Source organism: Ochotona princeps, chromosome 2, assembly GCF_030435755.1.
Source record: "Ochotona princeps isolate mOchPri1 chromosome 2, mOchPri1.hap1, whole genome shotgun sequence".
Taxonomy (NCBI): domain Eukaryota; kingdom Metazoa; phylum Chordata; class Mammalia; order Lagomorpha; family Ochotonidae; genus Ochotona; species Ochotona princeps.
The window spans coordinates 11,780,272-11,799,875 of record NC_080833.1 but is presented as its reverse complement, the minus strand read 5'-3'; the positions used below and the strand labels follow the sequence as shown (position 1 = coordinate 11,799,875).

The 19,604-nt window shown below is 54.1% G+C and overlaps 1 protein-coding gene across 1 annotated transcript; it reads left to right on the top strand.

Moving 5' to 3' along the window:
• The first annotated feature begins 238 nt into the window (after positions 1–238).
• TAS1R2 (taste 1 receptor member 2) lies at positions 239–18,690 on the top strand. The gene is made up of 6 exons (XM_004592316.2): positions 239–420; positions 1,549–1,849; positions 4,460–5,215; positions 8,661–8,870; positions 15,374–15,497; positions 17,762–18,690. The coding sequence occupies exons 1-6, from the start codon at positions 239–241 to the stop codon at positions 18,688–18,690; spliced, it is 2,502 nt and encodes an 833-aa protein (XP_004592373.2).
• The last annotated feature ends 914 nt before the right edge of the window (positions 18,691–19,604 follow it).

Here is a 19,604-nt window from a genome sequence, read left to right as displayed (position 1 = left end):
GAGCAGTGTAGCCCCCTGAGCAGGACGCTCGGTTTCTCTCCCAACCCTCCCTCGGCCATGGTGGGCTCCGGTACAGGATCATATCTCTACTGGCCCCCTTCCTCCCCCCCCAACAACAGCTCCACCTGTCTCAGAGGCAGGCCCATGACTATGTAAATGTATGTGCAAATGCCCCAGTGTCATGCTGCCTGCTCTCCTGTGAGGCAGGGTCGCCTCCTGAGGCTTCTCACGACCAGCCATGGGACTCCGCGCCAGGATAGCCTGCTCCCTGCTCCTCCTGCTGCAGGTCCTGGCCAAACCAGCCCAGAACTCAGACTTCTATCTGTCTGGAGACTATCTCCTGGGTGGTCTCTTCACGCTTCATGCCAACGTGAAGTCTACTACTCACATCAACTCGCTGCATGTGCCCAAGTGTGAGGAGTGAGTCTTACGCACGCGGGTGGGGGTGGGTGGGGAGGCCAGTGCTGGTGCTATGGCTTGGGGAGGGCCTGAGCAGGCCCTGAGGCTCAGAACACCACCCCTCATCCATCCACCCAGCCCTCTGCACTGGATCCACCCCAAGGGCCCCCCAGGGAGGGCCTGGATGATCCATGGCACCCAAATCTCTCATGCTCACATGCTGAAATACCATGACCCGGATGGTCCCCGCGCCTTGCCCCTGTGTAGAGGGGAAGGATTTGAGCCTAGAGAGGTCTTGGAGCCCACCCAGACTTCCCTTCCTGCTCCAGCCACCTGTGAGCTCACCTCACAATGGCTACGGCCTCGGGATGCAGGGTGTTTTCTGCAGCAGGTTCTCAGACTGGGCAGGGGAAGCTTGGTGGTTCCCAAGGACTGGGGTGAGTAGGGGTGCTACCCTTCTCCCACTCTTCTGAAGGCCTCCTGTGGGACACTGGAGCCAGCCTGGGTTTGTAAAACAGTCTGTTCAGAGAAGATGGAAGATTCTGGGAAACACAGAGAAAAGAAGGACAGCGTAGAAGACCCCTAAGGATGACCCTAAAAAGCCATCCTCCATGTACCCTGGAGGGGGATGTGAGGGTGGCGGTGCCAATGATGCCACCTGGTATAACCAGTGGGGATTCTGATGATGGTGACCATGGGTGTGATGGTGATGTCAATAACATTGATAATGAAATGGTGACGAGAACAGTGATGGTGGTGGTGATGGGGATGGTTGTAGTAATGGTGGTGGCAGTGGTGATGGTGTGACCATGTGCAATGGCAATGACCATGGTAACAAGGCTGAGGTGGTAGGGTACCAGTGGTGGTGCTGTTGGTATGCAGTCATGGTTGGTGACAGAGGTTGCTTGGGGTAATAGTGGTCACATCTCAGGGCTTCAGAAGGGTGACCACAGGGATCCTGGTGTCACAGGGACGTGACCTTAGAGATGTGGTATGCTGATAAGTATGTGGAGAAAACGCCAGAATCTTCTGGAGCGTCTCTTTCCAATGAGCTCACTGGCCAGGGAGGAGGAGCCGTCTGGCTCTCCCATCCCCACCCCTCCTCATTCTGGTCCTGCTCCTTCCTCCCCGCTGCTGCGGCCCCTCCAGGTATGAGATGAAGGTGCTGGGTTACAATCTGATGCAAGCCATGCGCTTCGCCGTGGAAGAAATCAACAACCAGAGTGACCTGCTGCCCGGCGTGCAGCTGGGCTACGAGATGGTGGATGTGTGCTACATCTCCAACAACATCCAACCTGTGCTCTACTTCCTGGCACGGAACGACTACTTCCTGCCCATACAGGACGACTACAGCCACTATGTGCCCCGTGTCGTGGCCGTCATCGGCCCTGACAACTCCGAGTCTACCATAACCGTGGCCAACTTCCTCTCCCTGTTTCTCCTTCCACAGGTGAGGCCCTGGCTCCCGGGAAAAGAGGGTGAGCAGGGCCAAGATGGCAGGATGTGCAGAGGGCTCAGCGTCATCGCCCCCTCACCCGCATCAATCATGGCAGCGGTGGGGGAGTGAGCATTAGGAATGTACGCAGGTCATTAATCCCGTCTTGAGAAGGCAGCCCCTCCTGTGGCTTGAAAGTTCAGGCTTTGGGGACAGACAGACCTGGGAGTGAGTCTGGGCTGCTGTGACTCCTTTGGTAAATCTCTGTGTTCTTCTGGGTCTCTGTCTTCCCACCTGTAAAATGGGATGCTGGGAGTACCATGCCAGGACTGTCTGAAGATGAAAGTGTTTGACCTGAAGGAGCCTCTAGCACACAGTAGGCTCTTGTCATCAGGTAAAACTCAGCAAGTGCTCAATATTATCCTGCACACTTGCTGGGAGTGGGCTCTGTCTCACAGTAGGTCTTCAAAAAAAAAATGCTATAAACATTAGTTCTACAAATTTTTAGAAGATTTTTTTTTTTTGAAAGGCAGATTTACAGAGAGGAGAGACAGAGAGAAAGATCTTCCGTCCATTGATTCATTCCCCAAGTGGCTGTCACAGCCAGAGTTGAACCAATCCAAAGCCAGGAGCCAGGAGTCTCTTCCAGGTCTCCCACATGGCATCAGGTTGTAACCCAAAGGCCTTGGGCCATTCTCCATGGCTTTCCCAGGCCACAAGCAGGGAACTGGATGGGAAGTGGAGCAGCTGGGACATGAATTGGCACCCGTATGGGATCCTGGTGCATGCAAGGCAAGGACCTTAGGCACTAGGCTATCACACCAGGCCCTAGTTCTATCATTCTGATTATCATCATTATACAACTGAAAGCCTGTCTAATCTGGTACTGGTAGAGAATGTGCCCATCGTAAGATGGCCAACCCAGACTCGGCACCCAGTCAGTGGTTCCCAGGGCTGCGATGACTGTTGATGATTTATCATTTAACATATCTACCAGAGCTCTCACCCATAAGTGCTCGATAAATGGAAGGCAGCACACGTACGCACACATTCTCGCATGTATCTTCCACCTGCTACTTTACTTCCCCAATGCCCACAACAGCTGAGGCTCAGCCAGGCCAAAGCCCGGATTCAGAAACTTTATCTGAGACTCTCACATGAATGGCAGGGACCCAAGTACTTGAGACATCACTTATTGCATGAGCCGGGACTCAAAGCCAGGTACTCAGATTCGGGGTGCAGGTGCCTCACACGGCGTGTTACTGGGCCCAGTAACATGCTCCAGTGCTAACTTTTGAATAAGAAGCATCTGGTCCAGGGCTTTTGTTCCTTTAGCAAATAATCTGTCGAATGCTCACTGTGTGCCTGGTATGGTTGTAGGTACTGGGCATAAGGCTAGTGAACGTTATGGTCTGTGCAGGAACCCCACTGGTGGGGAGATAGGCACAGCCAGCCTGGGTACATTAGTGGTCCATGTGTCAGAAGGAGGGGGGTGGGCAGAATTGGGGGCTGCAGGTTGATGGACAGGAGAATGAGGCCGGGGATGGAGAAAAAGCAATTTGCAGCTGAGTAGCAGGTGGGTCTCACTGACCGCTGGACAATGACGGGAGGGAAAGAGAGAGGTATGTAGGTATCCAGCAGAAGAACATTCCAGGAAGAGGGTTTACCACGTTCCTGGTGTGGTGAAGAGAGCAGGTGAACAAGCTGGGAACAGGAGACCTGAGCAGTAAGAGCTACCACGGAAGTAGGTGAGCTGAGGAGCTACTGGAGGCTTCTCACAGAGGAGCCCATGACATGATGTGTGTGTGCATGTATGAGAGAGACAGAGAGACCAACACGACTGCCCCATCAAGTGCGGACTGTGGGGGAGGAAGGCGGGAGGCTACTGTTACCTGTAGGCCAGCGATGGTGGCGGCAGGGTTAGGACGGAGTCGGGAGACAGTAGGTGCTGGAGGGACAAACTCCAGAAGGATTTGCTGATGGATGGAATGTGGCTGGGCGTAAGCGAGAAGATCCAAGGATGACCTCAAAGTCTGTGGCCTAAGTGACTCAAAGGAAGGATTCGTTGTGCGCTGAATGGTGGGCTGTGAGTAGAATGGGTTCAGAGAACACAAGCTCAGGTAGGGATGTTTCGTGGCCGGCAGCTGCAACCATGGCTGAATTCCTGGAGCGAGGTGCAGGCTGAGCCACCAGGAGTGGAACTGAAAGCTGGGAAGACTAGATGGGATCGCCGTGGGGGTGGGGGTGGGAGCAGGTAGAGAAAGAAGAAAGGTAATGCCCAAGTGTGAGAGCCAGGAGACTGAGGGGGACAGTGTGCTTGGTGATGATGGTGGAGAGGATGATGGTGGCGAGGATGAAGTCTTCGTGCTCAGAGATGTGCTCAGTCTCTGTTTCCACGTGATGGGAATGATGTGTGCCACCTAGCCCAGGGTGTGGCACATGGCAGGTCGCCTCAAGCGTCTACCACACTGATACGACATGCCCAGCCTGGCGTCTGGCATGCAGTGGCTTCCTGTCACCATGTTTGTGGGGCACAATCTCTGTGCTCCCCAAACATTACCAGGAAGATGATAGCGGGCACAGTGCCCGTGGGCCCCTCGCTAATGCCAGGCCCTCCCTTGGCAGATCACCTACAGTGCCATCAGCGACCAGCTGCGCGACAAGGTGCGTTTCCCGGCCATGCTGCGCACTGTGCCCAGTGCCAACCACCACGTGGAGGCCATGGTGCAGCTCATGGTACACTTCCGCTGGAATTGGATTGCCGTGCTGATAAGCGCGGATGACTACGGCCGCGACAACAGCCAGGTACTCAGTAACCGCCTGGCCCGCAGTGAGATCTGCATCGCCTTCCAGGAGGTGCTGCCCACGCCTGAGCCCAACCAGCCGCCGACGCCCCAGGAGCGCGAGCGCCTGGGCATCATCCTGCAGAAGATACGGCAGAACTCAGCTCGCGTGGTCGTCATCTTCTCCCCGGAACTGTCTTTGCATAACTTCTTCCGCGAGGTGCGGATGTGGAACTTCAGTGACATCGTGTGGATAGCCTCTGAGTCCTGGGCTATCGACCCCAACCTGCACAAGGAGATGAACTCCAGTGGCACCTTTCTGGGCCTCACCATCCAGTCCGTGTCCATCCCGGGCTTCAGCAGCTTCCGCGTGCGGCGCAGCCAGAACCAGCCGCCTCCACTCAACAGGACCACCTGCAACCAAGACTGTGATAATTGCCTCAACACCACGGTCGCCTACAACACTGTCCTCACGCAGTCGGGAGAGCGCGTGGTCTTCAGTGTGTATGCGGCCGTCTACGCCGTGGCCCACGCCCTTCACAGCTTTCTCCGCTGCAACCAGAATGGCTGTAAAAAGGATGTAGTTTATCCATGGCAGGTGAGGGCCCCACGGAGCCAGCAGATGCAGGCTCTGCAATTGCCATGGAGACGGTAGCCTCCCTCCCTTCCCCACAAGAGCTGTGGGTTCTGAACACCGGGGTGGAGTGGTCCTGGGGGCGTCCCCTACCTAGCACACAGAGGCAGAAGTTCCCTTTGAAATAAATCTAGGAAAGTCCCTCCTGGAATTAAGTCCCATGGCTCTCCCTGTAGGGGATGGGCCTGTGTTCTCCCCTGGGCTAGCTTTAGGCTGCGGACTTCTCCGAGTTCTGTGTTATATGGAGTCAGGTCTGGGGTTTACACCTGTATCTTCCTAAGAGCACACACATACACACACATGCACACACCTACATGCGTCCCATGAGGGCTCCAACAGTGCAGGCTTGTGTGGGAGCACAAGGGAGCATGTGCGTTTTAGGCTCTGCCACTCGGGTCTGTTCCAGGAATTCCGTGCTTTTCTCATAGTCTGGGACTGCCTTCCTACCCTGCTTCTCAACCACTCCCCCCGAGCCAGCCAGCTCCTCCTTTATCCCCTCTTCCTTTTTCTAGACTCTTCCTCATTCCCCCACTGTGTATGCATGACCTAACAGAGGTGTTTCCAAAGCCCTGAAAACATTGCTCTCCTTCTATTTGAATTGTGCAGTGTTATCCTGTAATCTCAGAGCCCAGGAACTAAGGTCTTACTGTGAACAATGCCCAGTCACCATTTAAAAGGAATGCTTGTGCCAGTGGGTAAAATACTCCCGGTTATACTACAGGTCCTGCCACATGGAGAGACCACATAATTGCCACGGGTGCTTGACTGTTTCCAAGTGGTCATCCTGTGCAGTTGGAAATCCAGATAGGGTACTGAGCACAGTGAGTACAGACTCAGGACTTGGTGCTAAGTGGCCGTGACCTTGAGCCTGGCCCACTCTGCCATGGTTCGCCCAGCCGTAATTGTCAGGAACTGTGATGGACAGTCAAGATGTATTTTACTTTTTTATTGGAAAGGCAGATTTACAGAGAAGGAGAGACAGAGAGAAGGATTTTCTATCCACTGGTTCACTCCCCAAGTCGGCACAGTAGCTGGAGCTGAGCCGATCTGAAGCCAGGAGCCAGGAGCTTCTTGCAGGGCTCCCAAACAGGTTCCCAAGCCCTTGGGCTGTCCTCTACTGCATTCCCAGGCTAGAAGCAGGGAGCCAGATGGAAAGTAGAGCCTCCAGGATATGAACTGGTGCCCATATGGGATTCTGGCAGATGCAAGGCAAGGATTTAGCCACTAGGCTATCATGCTGGGCCCCATGATGGACAGCTGAGACCAAAGGGCACACATCCCAGCCATTGGGATGTCTCAGTTTCCTAAGCCCACACTGTGCATCAGTGTGACCGTCACTCAGCCACAGCGTGGCCATGTGGTGCAGGGTGGCAGCTCCGAGAGGCAGGGCAGAGGGCCTGAGGAGGGCTCTGGGGTGCTGGCTGGGTGTGTGTGCCACTTCCCATGCTAAGGAGTCAGGTTGGGGGAGCCTGAGAAGATCCAGGTGGACTGAGTGGTAGGCTCATGACCAACCAGAGCAAGATGCCCAGAAGGCTGCTCAATGTCCTCTCAGAACCCTGGACCCATCCTTTCACAGTGCAGGGAGCTGCACCCTCAGAGCTGGGGCTGCGGCTGGGTCCATCTGCATGCCACCACCACCTGCTCACCACTGCTCAGTCCTCTCCACCTTCAGTGGGACACCTGCAGGGATGTGGTGACAAACTGGGCAGAGCTTTGAAACAACACAGTCCAGAATTGTGACTGTTGGGTTTTCAAACATACATGTATTCGTAAGACAGAGAGAGAAAGAGAGAGAGCAGGAGCTGTTCCATCCACTAGCTCATTCCCCACATGCTACAGCCAGGGCATGGCCAGCCCTAAGCCAGGAGCCCAGAGCTCAATCATGTGGGCGGCAGGGAGCCATCACTTGCTAACCCCCAGGGTACGTGTCGGCAGGAAGCTGGACAAGAAACAAGGGAGTCCTGACTTGGACCCAGGCACATGCGTGTCCCAAGCTGTGGCTTGCCTGCTGTGCCACTTCACCTGTCCCCAGAACAAGGATTGAATCCCAGCTCCTCCATCACTCACCGTGCAAGTCTGGGTGAGCTGTGTGTTTGCCTCTGGCCATCAGTCTGCTCATTCGCCATACAGAAAGGGACAGTTGGCACCTGTGAGGGACAAGCAGAGAAGCCCTAAGGGATGTCTGTCCTGGTGACCCTCCTCCCCCTCACCCTTCCTCCTCCTGCTCCTCCTTCACTCTGACACCAGGAAACAGGGTCAGGCTGTAGAGGTGGGCTTGGGTGAGGAGCCAATGCTGGGCATCAGGGTGGGGCTCCGTGAAAGAAAAGAAATGGGTTCAGATGCAATGGGTGAGTACCCAAAGGCCCAGGCCCCCACCGCTTGGGTGAATTGAAGGGATGGTGCTTTCGAACCTCAGGGTGTCCCTGGTGTCCCTCGAATCCCAGGCTGCTCAGCCCTGTTTGCCAGACCCCTGCAGGGATGTGACATGGACACTCAGAGTCTCACCCTCAAGGGGTGTCCATCCGGGGACAGACCTCCTGCTCAGAGCACCTTCGTCCCTTTGTCCCTTCAGCCAGGAGCACTGCCTGGCAGCCTGGGTGAATTCCAGAGAGCCAATGCCTCCGGGAGTAGAGAGGGGGAGCAGGCTAGGGCCCAAGTCCCAGGTAAGGTGAACTCTGGGTCCCTGAGTTATAGCTTAGTGGACTCTCACATGTATGCAGGGGGGAAAAAAATCTAGGAGCTAGAATGATGTGTAATCTGAGCTGGAAGCCTTTTTGAAGTTAGCCCAGAGAGGTTCAGCAATTTGCCCAAAGTCACACAACAAATTGAGAACAGAGCTGGGACAGAAATCAGGCTGTAGGATGGCACCCGTTTGGAAGCAAGTTCGAGCTCATCACAACTTCTGTACACGAGAGACGGGAGGGGGCTGCAGGGTAAGCCTGGACAAGACCTGACCCCAAGGCACAGGTAAGTTAGAGGGATCCAGAGAGCAGGGGCGATCCCAGCAGGCCCTGGCAGGTGAGCTAGGCCATGGAATGTGAACAGGAATAACATCAGCATCTTGGTAGGAGGCGAGTACTCACTGAGCCGAGCTGGAACAGGGCTCTAGGCCCTGACGGTGAGCTCAGGCATTGCTCCCGAGCCCAGGACACAGGGCCATTCCTGCCCTCACTTTCCAGGAGGGAAAGCAGGTTCAGAGAGCTGTGGCAGGTCCGAGACCTCAGAACAAGGGCAGAGAGGAGACTCAGACTCAGGGGCATCTGACTCCAGAGGCTAAGCGCTCAGCGGTCGCTGCCTCCCAGGCTGAATTCGTATTGCCCCATCTCACAGCAGTGGAAGTCAAAGCTAGTGGGATGGCCCGGCCTCTGACGCCAGCTCCTCTCCTCTGCCTTTCCCTGCCCCCTCCCAGCTACTCAAGGAGCTCTGGAACGTCAACTTCACCCTCCAGGGACAGCAGATCTTCTTCGACCCACAAGGGGATGTGCCCATGCGCCTGGACATCGTCCACTGGCAGTGGGGCGCGAGCCAGAACCCATTCCTGACCATCGCCTCCTATTACCCTATGCAGCGGCAGCTGAGGGTCATTCGCAGCGTCTCCTGGAACACCCCGGGCAACACGGTCAGCCGGGGGCTCATGGTGGGGTGGTAAGGGCCCTTGTTCTCCTTGAGGGTGGCTGGGGAATCAGGCTCAGCAGCTGGGCAGATTGCCATTTGCACTTTTGTAATCTCAGGTCCCGTCCTTCCTCCTGGGTCAGTGGAGCGATGCTACCGATCTGTCCGTTCCATAGATTAGGACCCCGAGGACGCAGAGAAGTTGCAGAACCTGTTAGGGCCACACAGCTCGATTGTAGTTTTCCACCTTAGTTAGCCAACTCGTGTTCTGGGACTGGTGGCCTTCCGCTAGGTCGGACACCTGTCAGTGTCCAGGGCCTGGCCCTGTCCTCTTGAGATAACAGGGCACCAGGGATCCCTGTGGTGCAGAGAGAGGGGGAGCAGCCCAATGGGGTGGGAGTGGGCATCCCTGGGTTCCACAAGCTTCTCAGAGAGCCTCCGCCGCCGAGTGCATGGCGCTGTGACAGGAGCGGGACCTTGACCTTGTGATGACAGTGCGTCACAGGATACTGACAGCTGAATGCTCCCCTCTGAGCACTGCCTTCACTGCATGTCCTACTGTTGTGAAAGACAGATTAGCAGAGAGAGGAGAGACACACACAGAGATCTTCTATCCATTGGCTCCCCAAATACCCTCAGTGGCTGGAGGTTTGTCCTGGTCTCCTCTGTGGATGCAGGGGTACAAGCCCTTGAGCCATCCTCCACTGCTTTCCAGGCTCAACAGCAGAAAGCTGGATCAGAAGTGGAGCTGCTGGGAATTGAACTGACTCCCATGTGGGATGCTGGCACTGGAAGCGGAGGTTTAAGCTACTATGCCATGTTGCCTGCCCCAGAAGCTGCTTTTTTTTTTTTTTAAATAAGGGACAGAGCTGAGTTGTGGTTTCACATCTCCCTGTGCCCTTCTGCACGTCCCTGTACTCCTCCTTTTTTTTTTTTTAATTGGAAAGTCAGAGATACAGAGAGGAATAGAGACAGAGACGAAAGATCTTTTATCTGCTGATTCATTCCCCAAGTGGCCACAACGGCCGGAGCTGAGTCAATCCAAAGCCAGGAACCAGGAGCCTCTTCCGGATCTCCCACGTGGGTGTAGGGTCCCAAGGCTTTGGCCCATCTTCAATTGCTTTCCCAGGCCACAAGCAGGGAGCTGGATGGGAGGTGGGGATGCCAGGATTAGAACTGTTGGCCATAAGGAATCCTGGCACGTGCAAGGCAAGAACTTTAGCTGCTAGGCTACTGTGCCAGGCCCTAAAAAAACCTTAAGAGCATGTGACATGACATTTCCCGTCCTGACTTTTTCAGTATGCAGCTTAGGAGTCCTGGGTATACTGATGCTGTGCTTCACCAGCTTTCCAGAACTTTCTTACCTAGTCTGTTGACCCACTGGTGCACTGCTCAAATAGCTGCAAAGGCCAGGGTTGGACTGAGCCAAAACCAGGAGCGCAGACCTCCATCTGGGTCTCCCACATGGAGAGCAGGGGTGCAAACGCTCCAGCCATCTGCTGCTGCTTTCCCGGGCAGGTTAGAGAGTTGAATGTATTGATGCTGCACTACAACAGCATCCCAGAACTTTCTCATCTTGTAGAATTAAAACTCCAGGGCAGGGAATGGCCCCTGGGCCCTGGAAGACTTGAGAATTCACTGGGTCTGGCCCTGTCAACACAATCACAAGTGGGACTCCAAATTCAATCAATCCACCGCAAGCTCATTTGTAAGCAGATAATTTTGCATGGTTGGTGAATGTTGTTACAAATATCCACATGGCACTGGGGACAAAAAAGTTTCCCCAGCTTTTCCATAAGCCCAGTAACCATCCGGCTCTCCCTTTTTCCCATTCTGCAGCCTCATTCTACCTTCTGCTTTTGTGGACACGTTAGATGCCTCGTGTATGTGGACGAACAGTATCCATCCTTTCGAGAAGTCGTGTTGTGTTTTAGCTTTCATTCGTCTCGCACTGGTTTCCGATTTTCCTTGTGAAGGCACTGAGCCGTTCTTTAGGAGCGTGTTGCTCTGTGTCCATGGATCTGGGACTTCCCAGACTGCCTCCTGTGGCTGATTTCTGACGTGCTTAAATCATAACTCGAGGACACCGGTCCTCTTTGTTTTCTTCTTAAAGATCTATTTATTTATTTGAAAGGCAGATTGGGAGCGGGGTGGGAGGGTGAAGAAATCTTCCATCTTCTGGTTCATCCCCCAAATGGCACTAATGCCAGGGCTGATGAGGCTGAAGTCAGACCTCCAGCCAGGTCTTTCACGAGGGTGCAGGGGGGCCCAGACACCTGAGCCGTCATTGGCTACCTTTCCTGGCACATTAGCAGGGCACTAGACTGGAAGTGCAGCAGCTGGAATTTTAAGGTATGCCAGCATTAGAACAGGTGGTTTAACTGGCTATGCCACAGCACTGGCCCCTAAACCTGGCCTTATGGCCTAACAGTGTGTACATGAGAGCCTCCCATAGGCCTTTGAGAAGGCTATGGTGAGCTAGTGTGACCAGCAGGTGTCCGTCAGCTTTGTCGTTTTGTTGTGTGGTTCAAATCTTCTCCATTCTTGCCCATGCTTTACCGCAGGTGGGATATTGAAGTTTCCACTTACTGCCAAGTTCTCTGCTAATGTATCCATCCCTTCCTTCAGTTCTGGTCTGGGTTTTGGGGCTCTCCTGATGGGGCATGGGATTTTGATGGATTGATTCTTTGTAACATGTCTTTCCTTCCTTCTACTCGACATTTGTCTTCTTTGGAGCTTTTATCTCTGTCTTCATCGTTTCAGCATGAGTATGACATGCGCACGTGTGATGTGGGATTTGTTCTAAGTGGGTGATTTCTGAGTTTCCTCCACCTGTGGTTTGGCATCTGCCATTGATTTTGGAAGACTGACAGCCATTCTTATTTAAAATTTCTTTCTTTTCCTGCCTCATTTTCTCCTCCTTCTTTTTCTTTCTTTCTCTTATACCTTTCTTTGTATATACCTTTCATAATTGTGCCATAATTCTTGGAAGCTCTGTTCTTTCTTTGCTGTCCATGTTTCCTCCCTTTGCTTCTTGGTGTGGGAAACTTTCATGGACACGCTTACCAGTTCATCGATTCTTCCTTCAGCCAGGTCTGGTCTACCGACGACCCATCAAAGACAGGCACTCCTTGTTTCTGCTAATGTGTTGGTGGTTCTGTTGTCCCTGGTGGGTCAGTATTTAGAATTTCCATGGCTCGTACTTTCTTGGATGTTCTCCGCTTTTCGAATCATACACCTCAGGGAATGAGTTCTTATCAATTCGCTGTCTGATGGTTCCAAGAAACATGCCACATCTGAGTTTGATGCTTGTTCTGTATCTCCAGGCTGTGCTTTTGGCCTGTTGGCATGCTGTTGTTGGAAGCCAGACAGGATCTGCTTGGGCAAAAAGGGTGGATAATGCCCATGGAACTGGAGTGTGAAGGCTTCTGGTTCTCTGGGAAGGAGTTAGACTCTACATCCTGGTTTCTATAGATGTGACGTCAGCAGCTGAAAGTTCTGATGTTCTTTTTGGTTTCATTCAATCTTAGCCAAAAGGCCGAGAAGCAATCGTCTTTTTTGGTTTTTACAGTCATCTTTGGGCTTCCCTAGGGACTTCTTAAACAGAGGCTGAACTTTGCCAAGGTGGGGAGAGGGAAAGTGTTCTCTCCCTCCCTGGCTAGTCTCCATCTTTTGGTCTTTCCCAGTGTCTCTCTGCTCTAACCTTTGGTGAGACAGGAAGGCTGGAGGGAGCTAGTACCAGAGATCTACCTCCATGTCAGGGAAGTATCAGGAAGACCCACATTTTCTGGGTTCTAGTACATCAGACTGGACTTGGACCCTGAACTTGCAGGATCCACTGCCTACTTGCACCCACAGCTCTCAGTGACTGGCAAAGCCAGCTGTCCATTGTGTAGACCCCAAAGGCGACAGTTGTCCTTGATGGCATTCTCTCTCAGCCAACCCAACAGGAAACCCTGCCCAGTCTGCCTCCAGAATCAACCCCGAATCTGACGTCTTCTGGCCCCCACTGCCCTCTCTTTAGATGGGACCGATGGTTTCACATCCCACTCACAGTGCAGGTCGAAGTCAGAGGTACTTTGGAAGCTTATAAACGATGACATTAAGAGACAGCTATTTTTGCTGCAAAAATCGTGTGGATTTTCCATAAAAATGCATTTTTCAGGCACATTATATAGACACCTCCTTGTGTGACCCGACCGTGGGGGTTGACAGCCATGCCCCCTCCTCTGCTCGTTCTGCCCCGCACACCCTGCCTGGACCAGGTCTCTGCTGCACTGTTTCCCCTGCCTGGAGCAAATGCCAGCACGTGGACCTGGCACACAGCTGTCAGGTGTCTTCTCCAACTCCCCCAGTCTTCCCCATCCTCCTTGCACTGCCTAGTTCTTCCTCGCTGTTAATCATCGTCTGCCGTGTCATCTGTTTGTAGTATGAATTATCTCCATCAGTGTCAATTTCTTTACAAATATCCTAACATGTGAATTCCTTAGGAGCAGGGGTGTGTCTGTGTGTTTGGGGGACTGAGAACATCCAGTCCAGGATCCTCGGGATGCCCACTAAACTGTTGGGTCTGGTCTTTGCAAGGGTACTTTTTGAAGAGGGTATTTTTGAGACCATGCTTCCTGCTTACTGCTGTGGTCCTGGTGCTTGGTGTTGGTGCCCAGCGTGTTCTTTAGTGAGTTAATTACGGGTGAGATTGCGGGGTAGGAGGAGGGGCTAACTTGATTATATAGGACATAGGTGATCCTGGCCATGGGACTATTATGTTGCCAAGGCTACAGTGTGTGTGTGTGTGTGTGTGTGTGTGTGTGTGTGTGTGTGTGTGTGTGTGTGTTGAGGGGGGTTCTGGAGCAGGAGGGGTGCACATGTGCTCTGTGTTCATTGCTTTGGGCACCGACCTGAACAGGTGCAAGGTCACCTGCAAGGCAGGGAGACCATGGACAGCCCAGGAGGACTAAAGGGATCCGGTGTTTGGCTAAGGCTGATGACGTCACCAAGGTCCGTCCGTGAAGTATCAGGGGAAGCAAGTTGTCTGCAAGCATCGTCTGACAGCCAGGTACAAGAGGGGCCTCAGGGGTCAGCGTTGCAGTGCAATGGGCTGAGCCACCAGCTACAACACTGGCATCCCACATGGGAGCACCAGTTCGAGTCCCGGCTGTGCCACTTCCCATCTGGCTCCCTGCTGATGCACATGGGAAGGCTGTGGAGGACAAACCAAGTGCTTGGTTGGTTCCCTGTCAAACGTGCAGTAGAACTATACAGAGTGCCGGGTTCCTGGCTGCAGCCTGGCTCAGCTCCCGTTACTGTGGAGAGTGAACCAGCCAGTCATTGGAAGATTTCACTCTTTCTCTGTGCCGTACTGCTCTTCAGATAAATCAACAAATAGCTTAAAAAAAAAAAAAAAAAAAAGAGGAAGTGGAGGGGCAGACAGAGCAGAGAGTGTCGAGGACCAGGGAGGACCAGAAGAGGGGCTCTGGGGTCCAGGTGCTGCCGGGGCACCTGCCCAGGCCCTTCTGTCACTCTCAAGACAGTCCCAGTGGTGATCAGCGTGCTGGTGTCTGTTTTGTTTTTCTTAAGATTTATTTATTTAGTTCAAAGAGTTACAGAGACAGAGGGCGAGGAACAAACCACACACACACACACAAACACACATACACACACAGAGATCGTCCAGCTGGTTCACTCGCCAAATGGTCACACTGACCAGGGCTTGGCCAAATTAAAGCTAAGAGCCAGGAGTTCCATCTGGGTCTCCCACATGGGTGGCAGAGGGCCAAGGGTCTGTGCTGTCTTTCTGCTGCTTTCCCTGACACATTAGCGGGGAGCTGGATCAGAAGTGGAACAGCTGGGACTCGAACCAATACTCATACAGTTTAAACTCCCTGTACCCAAATGCTGCTCCTGCCCCATTGCTCTTACTGTGTCCTGTGTATAGGATTTACTCACTCCTTTAGGACCCAATGCTGGGAGGCTTGTGTATTTTTCTAGGTTCTGGAAATAGAGCAGTAGAGACGATAGGCATGGCTACTGCCTACTGGCTCTTGCACACTCAGAAAACTCCAGAAAAACCTTGCGGACCAGCAGTCTAGGTTGTGAGTGGCAGACAAGGACATAAGCACAGGTCATCATGCTGTGGATTGCTGAAAACACTCGGTGTTGATAGAAGCTTGGGCAAGGCTAGAGCCCAAAGCGATCTCTCTCTCCTGGGGTCTCAGTGCTTTCCTGGCCTGCTGTCCTCCTCCCAACAAGTGGGCCACCAGCAATGCCCAGGCTCACACCCTGGGCCCTCGCAACTTCACTAGAACTCTCTGGTTTGGTGCTTCGATCAGAAGGTGGCTTAATCTTGGACTGGCAGAGCTAAGAGCATCACTCTAATGGTGACTCCGCATTCCTTTCCCTCCAGGGAGGGGCCAGGCCACCGTGCCCTGAGCATCCCACAAGGTGGGTGGAGTAGGGAGTCACAGGGCATGGGAAGGGGCGGTTCAGGATGTCTTGCATGCCTGCCTCCAGATCCCCGTGTCCATGTGCTCCAAGAGCTGCCGGCCCGGGCAGAAGAAGAAGGCCGTGGGCATGCACCCCTGCTGCTTCGAATGCATCGACTGCCTCCCCGGCACCTTCTACAACCAAACTGCAGGTATAGCTCCCGTGTCGGCGCACCTGCCTGCACCTGCCCACACCTGCCCACATGTGCCCATACATACCCACACCTGCATGCACTTGCCCACACCTGCCCATACCTGCCCACACCTGCCCACACCTGCCCACACCTGCCCACACCTGCCCATACCTGCCCACACCTGCCCACACCTGCCCACACCTGCCCACACCTGCCCATACCTGCCCACACCTGCCCACACGTGCGCACACGTGCCCATACATGCCCACAGCTGTCTGCACTTGCCAACATGTACCCACAGCTGCCTGCATGTGCCCACACCTGCCCACACCTGCCCACACCTGCCCACACGTGCGCACACATGCCCATACCTGCCCACACGTGCGCACACGTGCCCATACATGCCCACAGCTGTCTGCACCTGCCAACATGTACCCACAGCTGCCTGCATGTGCCCGCACCTGCCTACACCTGCCTGCAAATGCCTGTATGTGTCCACACCGACCCGCACCTGCCTGCAAGTGTCAGCATGTGTCCCACCTGCCCACACATGCCCCGCACCTGCCCGTACCCACCTGCCCACACAGCCTCTGGGGTGCTTCCTTTGTCCAGGGTCTCTGGGGTATCTGTTGGGATGTTTAAGTGTCGAAGGCCAGGGACTGTGTCTGTCTAGAGCTCAGGCCAGAGAAGCCCACTGGATGGTGAATGGATGAGGGAGTGAATGGCTCTTCCCGTTGAAGGATACCTTCTGGCAGGCAGGATCTGATTTAGGAGGAGAGCTGAAAAGTTCATGGGAGATGGACTTTAAAGGATAGGATGGTAAGCCACAGCCTGCAACACTGACATCCTGGGGCACCAGTTCAAGTCCTGGCTGCTCCACTTCCAACCCAGCTTCCTGATAATGTGCTGGGAAAACAGCAGAAGATGGCCCAAGTGCTTGGGCCCCTGTGACCACATGGGAGACCAGGATGGAGTTCCTGGTTCCAGCTCCCTGGCTTCAGCCTGCTCTGTTCTGGTCATGGCGGTCATTTGAGCCAGTGGATTCTGTAGTCCCCTGACCCCCATCACTCTGCCTTACAAGTGAATGAATCTTTCATAAATGAAATGATTGCACTACACAACCTTTTTGATGTCTCTGCATTGTTCATTCATCACAGACATTCTCCATAAACCTTTGAAAGACCCATTTGTATGTGTAGATTTTGAAAACAGATGTTTAAATATTTGTTTATTTGAAAAGCAGAGTTACAGAGAGAGAATTGAGACACAGAGAGATATTCCAACTACTGGTCCACTCCCCAAATGGCTGCTACAATGACCAGGACTGGACCAGACTGCAACCCGGACACTGGAACTCCATCTGGGTCTCTCAAGTGTGTATAGAGGACCATGCACGTGGGCCATCCTCTGCTGCTCTCCCAGGAGCATCAGCAGGAAGCTGGATGGGAAGTGGAGGAACCGGGACTAGAACTGGCACCCATATGGGATTCCAGCTTCACAGGTGGCAGCTTAATTCACTGCGCCACAACACTGGTCCCAAGGATCTCAAGATGTTTGTACTTGTCTTCCAACTCTGCTTACCACAAGCTTAGGAAGTCCCCCTGTGTGTCTCTGGTGTCCTGCAGGCCCAGCAGCATCCGCTCAAAGCGCTGCTCAGCAAAGGCTGTGTGTGTGAATGCTCCCTCACCAGCAGGGTGGGGACAGTGGTATCTCTGTCCCCTATTAGTGCTCAGCATGGGGAAACTGGGACCCCAAATGAATCCTCCTTCATGGGGTCCCTGAGGCTTCCATCTCCCAGGCCTGGAACAGCTCAGGACACACAGTGGGTGTTAGACGAAAGCTTGCCAAGCGGCTCCCTCTGCCTCCCCCCGGCAGCACCAAGGTTTTCTCTGTTCTTCCTTGCCCCCTTCCTCAGGAATCCATCCCAGTGGATGGATTCACAAAAAGAAAAACAACAACAACAAAAATTGCTGAATGAGTTCTTTGAATGTTTCCTCTACCCGAAGGGACAGGTCTTGGAAGGGAGGAATTACCATTGGTAGGGGGGCTGGGATCACATCCTGCCTCTGTGACTTATTGCTTTGTGATTTGGGGGCAAGTGATTTACCCTTTGCTGGCCTCTGTCTTCACATCTGGGAAATGGGTTTCTGGGCAATGCATGGTGAGAGACTCAGCGAGTGTCGGCCATGACCGTTGGGGTGGCCAGCCCAACACAAGGCTCTGGGGATGTGGGTGCTCGGGCAGTGGACCTGGCTGACGGCAGCTGCTGTGGGTGTTTGCAGAGGAGTTTGACTGCCAGCCCTGCCCGATCCACACGTGGTCCCACCAGAACGACACCTCTTGTTTCTTGCGACGGTTCATCTTCCTGGAGTGGCACGAGGCCCCCACCATCTGCGTGATCCTGCTGGCCGCCGTGGGCTTCCTCAGCACTCTGGCCATCCTGGTGGTGTTCTGGAGGCACTTCCAGACGCCCATGGTGCGCTCGGCGGGGGGCCCCATGTGCTTCTTGATGCTGGCACTGCTGCTGCTGGCTTTCGCCATGGTGCCCGTGTACGTGGGGCCGCCCACGGGCTTCACGTGCCTCTGCCGCCAGGCCCTCTTCACCCTCTGTTTCACCGTCTGCACCGCCTGCGTCACCGTGCGCTCTTTCCAGATCGTGTGCATCTTCAAAGTGGCGCGCCACCTGCCGCGCGCCTACCGCTACTGGGTCCGCTACCGCGGCCCCTACGTCTTCGTGGTGCTCCCCACGGTCCTCAAGCTGATCATCGTGCTGGCCAACGCAGTGGCCACCACCACCAACCCCACCTACCGCACGGACCCTGAGGACCCCACCGTCATCATTCTGTCCTGCCATCCCAATTACCGCACGGCGCTGCTGTGCAATGCGAGCCTGGACCTGCTGCTCTCCCTGGGGGGCTTCACCTTTGCCTTCATGGGCAAGGAGCTGCCCACCAACTACAACGAGGCCAAGTTCATCACCCTCAGCATGACTTTCTCCTTCACCTCCACCATCTCCCTCTGCACCTTCATGTCCGTCTACGAAGGGGTGCTGGTCACCATCATGGACGTCTTGGTCACTGTCTTCAACCTCTTGGCCATCAGCCTGGGCTACTTTGGCCCCAAGTGCTACCTGATCCTCTTCTTTCCTGAACGCAACACACCCAGCTACTTCAACAGCGTCATCCAGGGCTACACCATGCGCAAAGACTAGAGCCGCGAGCAGACGGGGAGGGGGACTTGGCAGGGGAGGACTTGGGGTGCTAGCCAGCCACTGCTGATACCTCCTCCACTCCTGGCGTCTCTCTCCAAGTCTTTGCACCCCGGTAATTTTTGTCCACATAGCAGTGGACACCTGAAATACACATCGTTTCATTCCTGTGAGCTATTAGGTGCTGTCATTGCTTCTAGAAAAAAAAATGACCCCAAGCGACCTTGGTCTCTTGCACACCTGTTGGTCTCCAACAGCTGTCTGCAGTGTCAGCCTACAGCGCCATCTGGTGGCCACAGTAGACATCTGCGGGTGCTGGCTCGTGGCCTTCACTCATTCATGTTCAAAGCTTGGGGAACCTGTGAGTGGGCTGGGGCAGTTGAGGGTGTGAGCTCCAGAGCAGCCCTAGCGTCATAGCCTCCCTGCCTTGTGCATCTACGTCTCATTTTTTTATTCCCAAAGAGCTCGGACCCAGGCTTTTGTGTTCTGTTTCGGTGATGGTTGGGCATCACGGGTGCTTAGTGAATTAGTGGGTGCTTGTGAATAAACCCCATCTGGGTAAAATGAGCACACGTGTTTTCTTCAGCAGGTCCCTGAGAAAGAGCATGTGGGATGAGAGAGAGAGAGAGAGAGAGCGAGCGAGCGAGCTTGGGTTAGTCTCAGGATCACCACTTCCTAGCTGTGTGGCATCAGGCCTGTGATATACAGCCAGACTTCAAAATGGGAACAGTAGCAGCTTCACAGGGACCTTCAAGGGTCAGAGAGGATGTGTGGAGAGTGGATACGCTAGGTTCTGCATAAGCGCAAGCCGCTGGAAACCTACGTGTGCCTGGAACCACAGTACATCACAGAACTGGCCTCTGCAAGAGGCAAACCCCTGTTCCCTGTCTTCTCCAGCTGTTCCACAAACTGCAGAT

What these genes read in the sequence shown, in the direction of transcription:
- TAS1R2 (XM_004592316.2), top strand. Translation starts at nt 239, where the DNA reads ATGGGACTCCGCGCCAGGATAGCCTGCTCCCTGCTCCTCCTGCTGCAG. An exon ending in CATGTGCCCAAGTGTGAGGA is followed by an intron (nt 421 to 1,548) that starts GTGAGTCTTACG and finishes CGGCCCCTCCAG; the next exon opens with GTATGAGATGAAGGTGCTGG. An exon ending in ATGTAGTTTATCCATGGCAG is followed by an intron (nt 5,216 to 8,660) that starts GTGAGGGCCCCA and finishes GCCCCCTCCCAG; the next exon opens with CTACTCAAGGAGCTCTGGAA.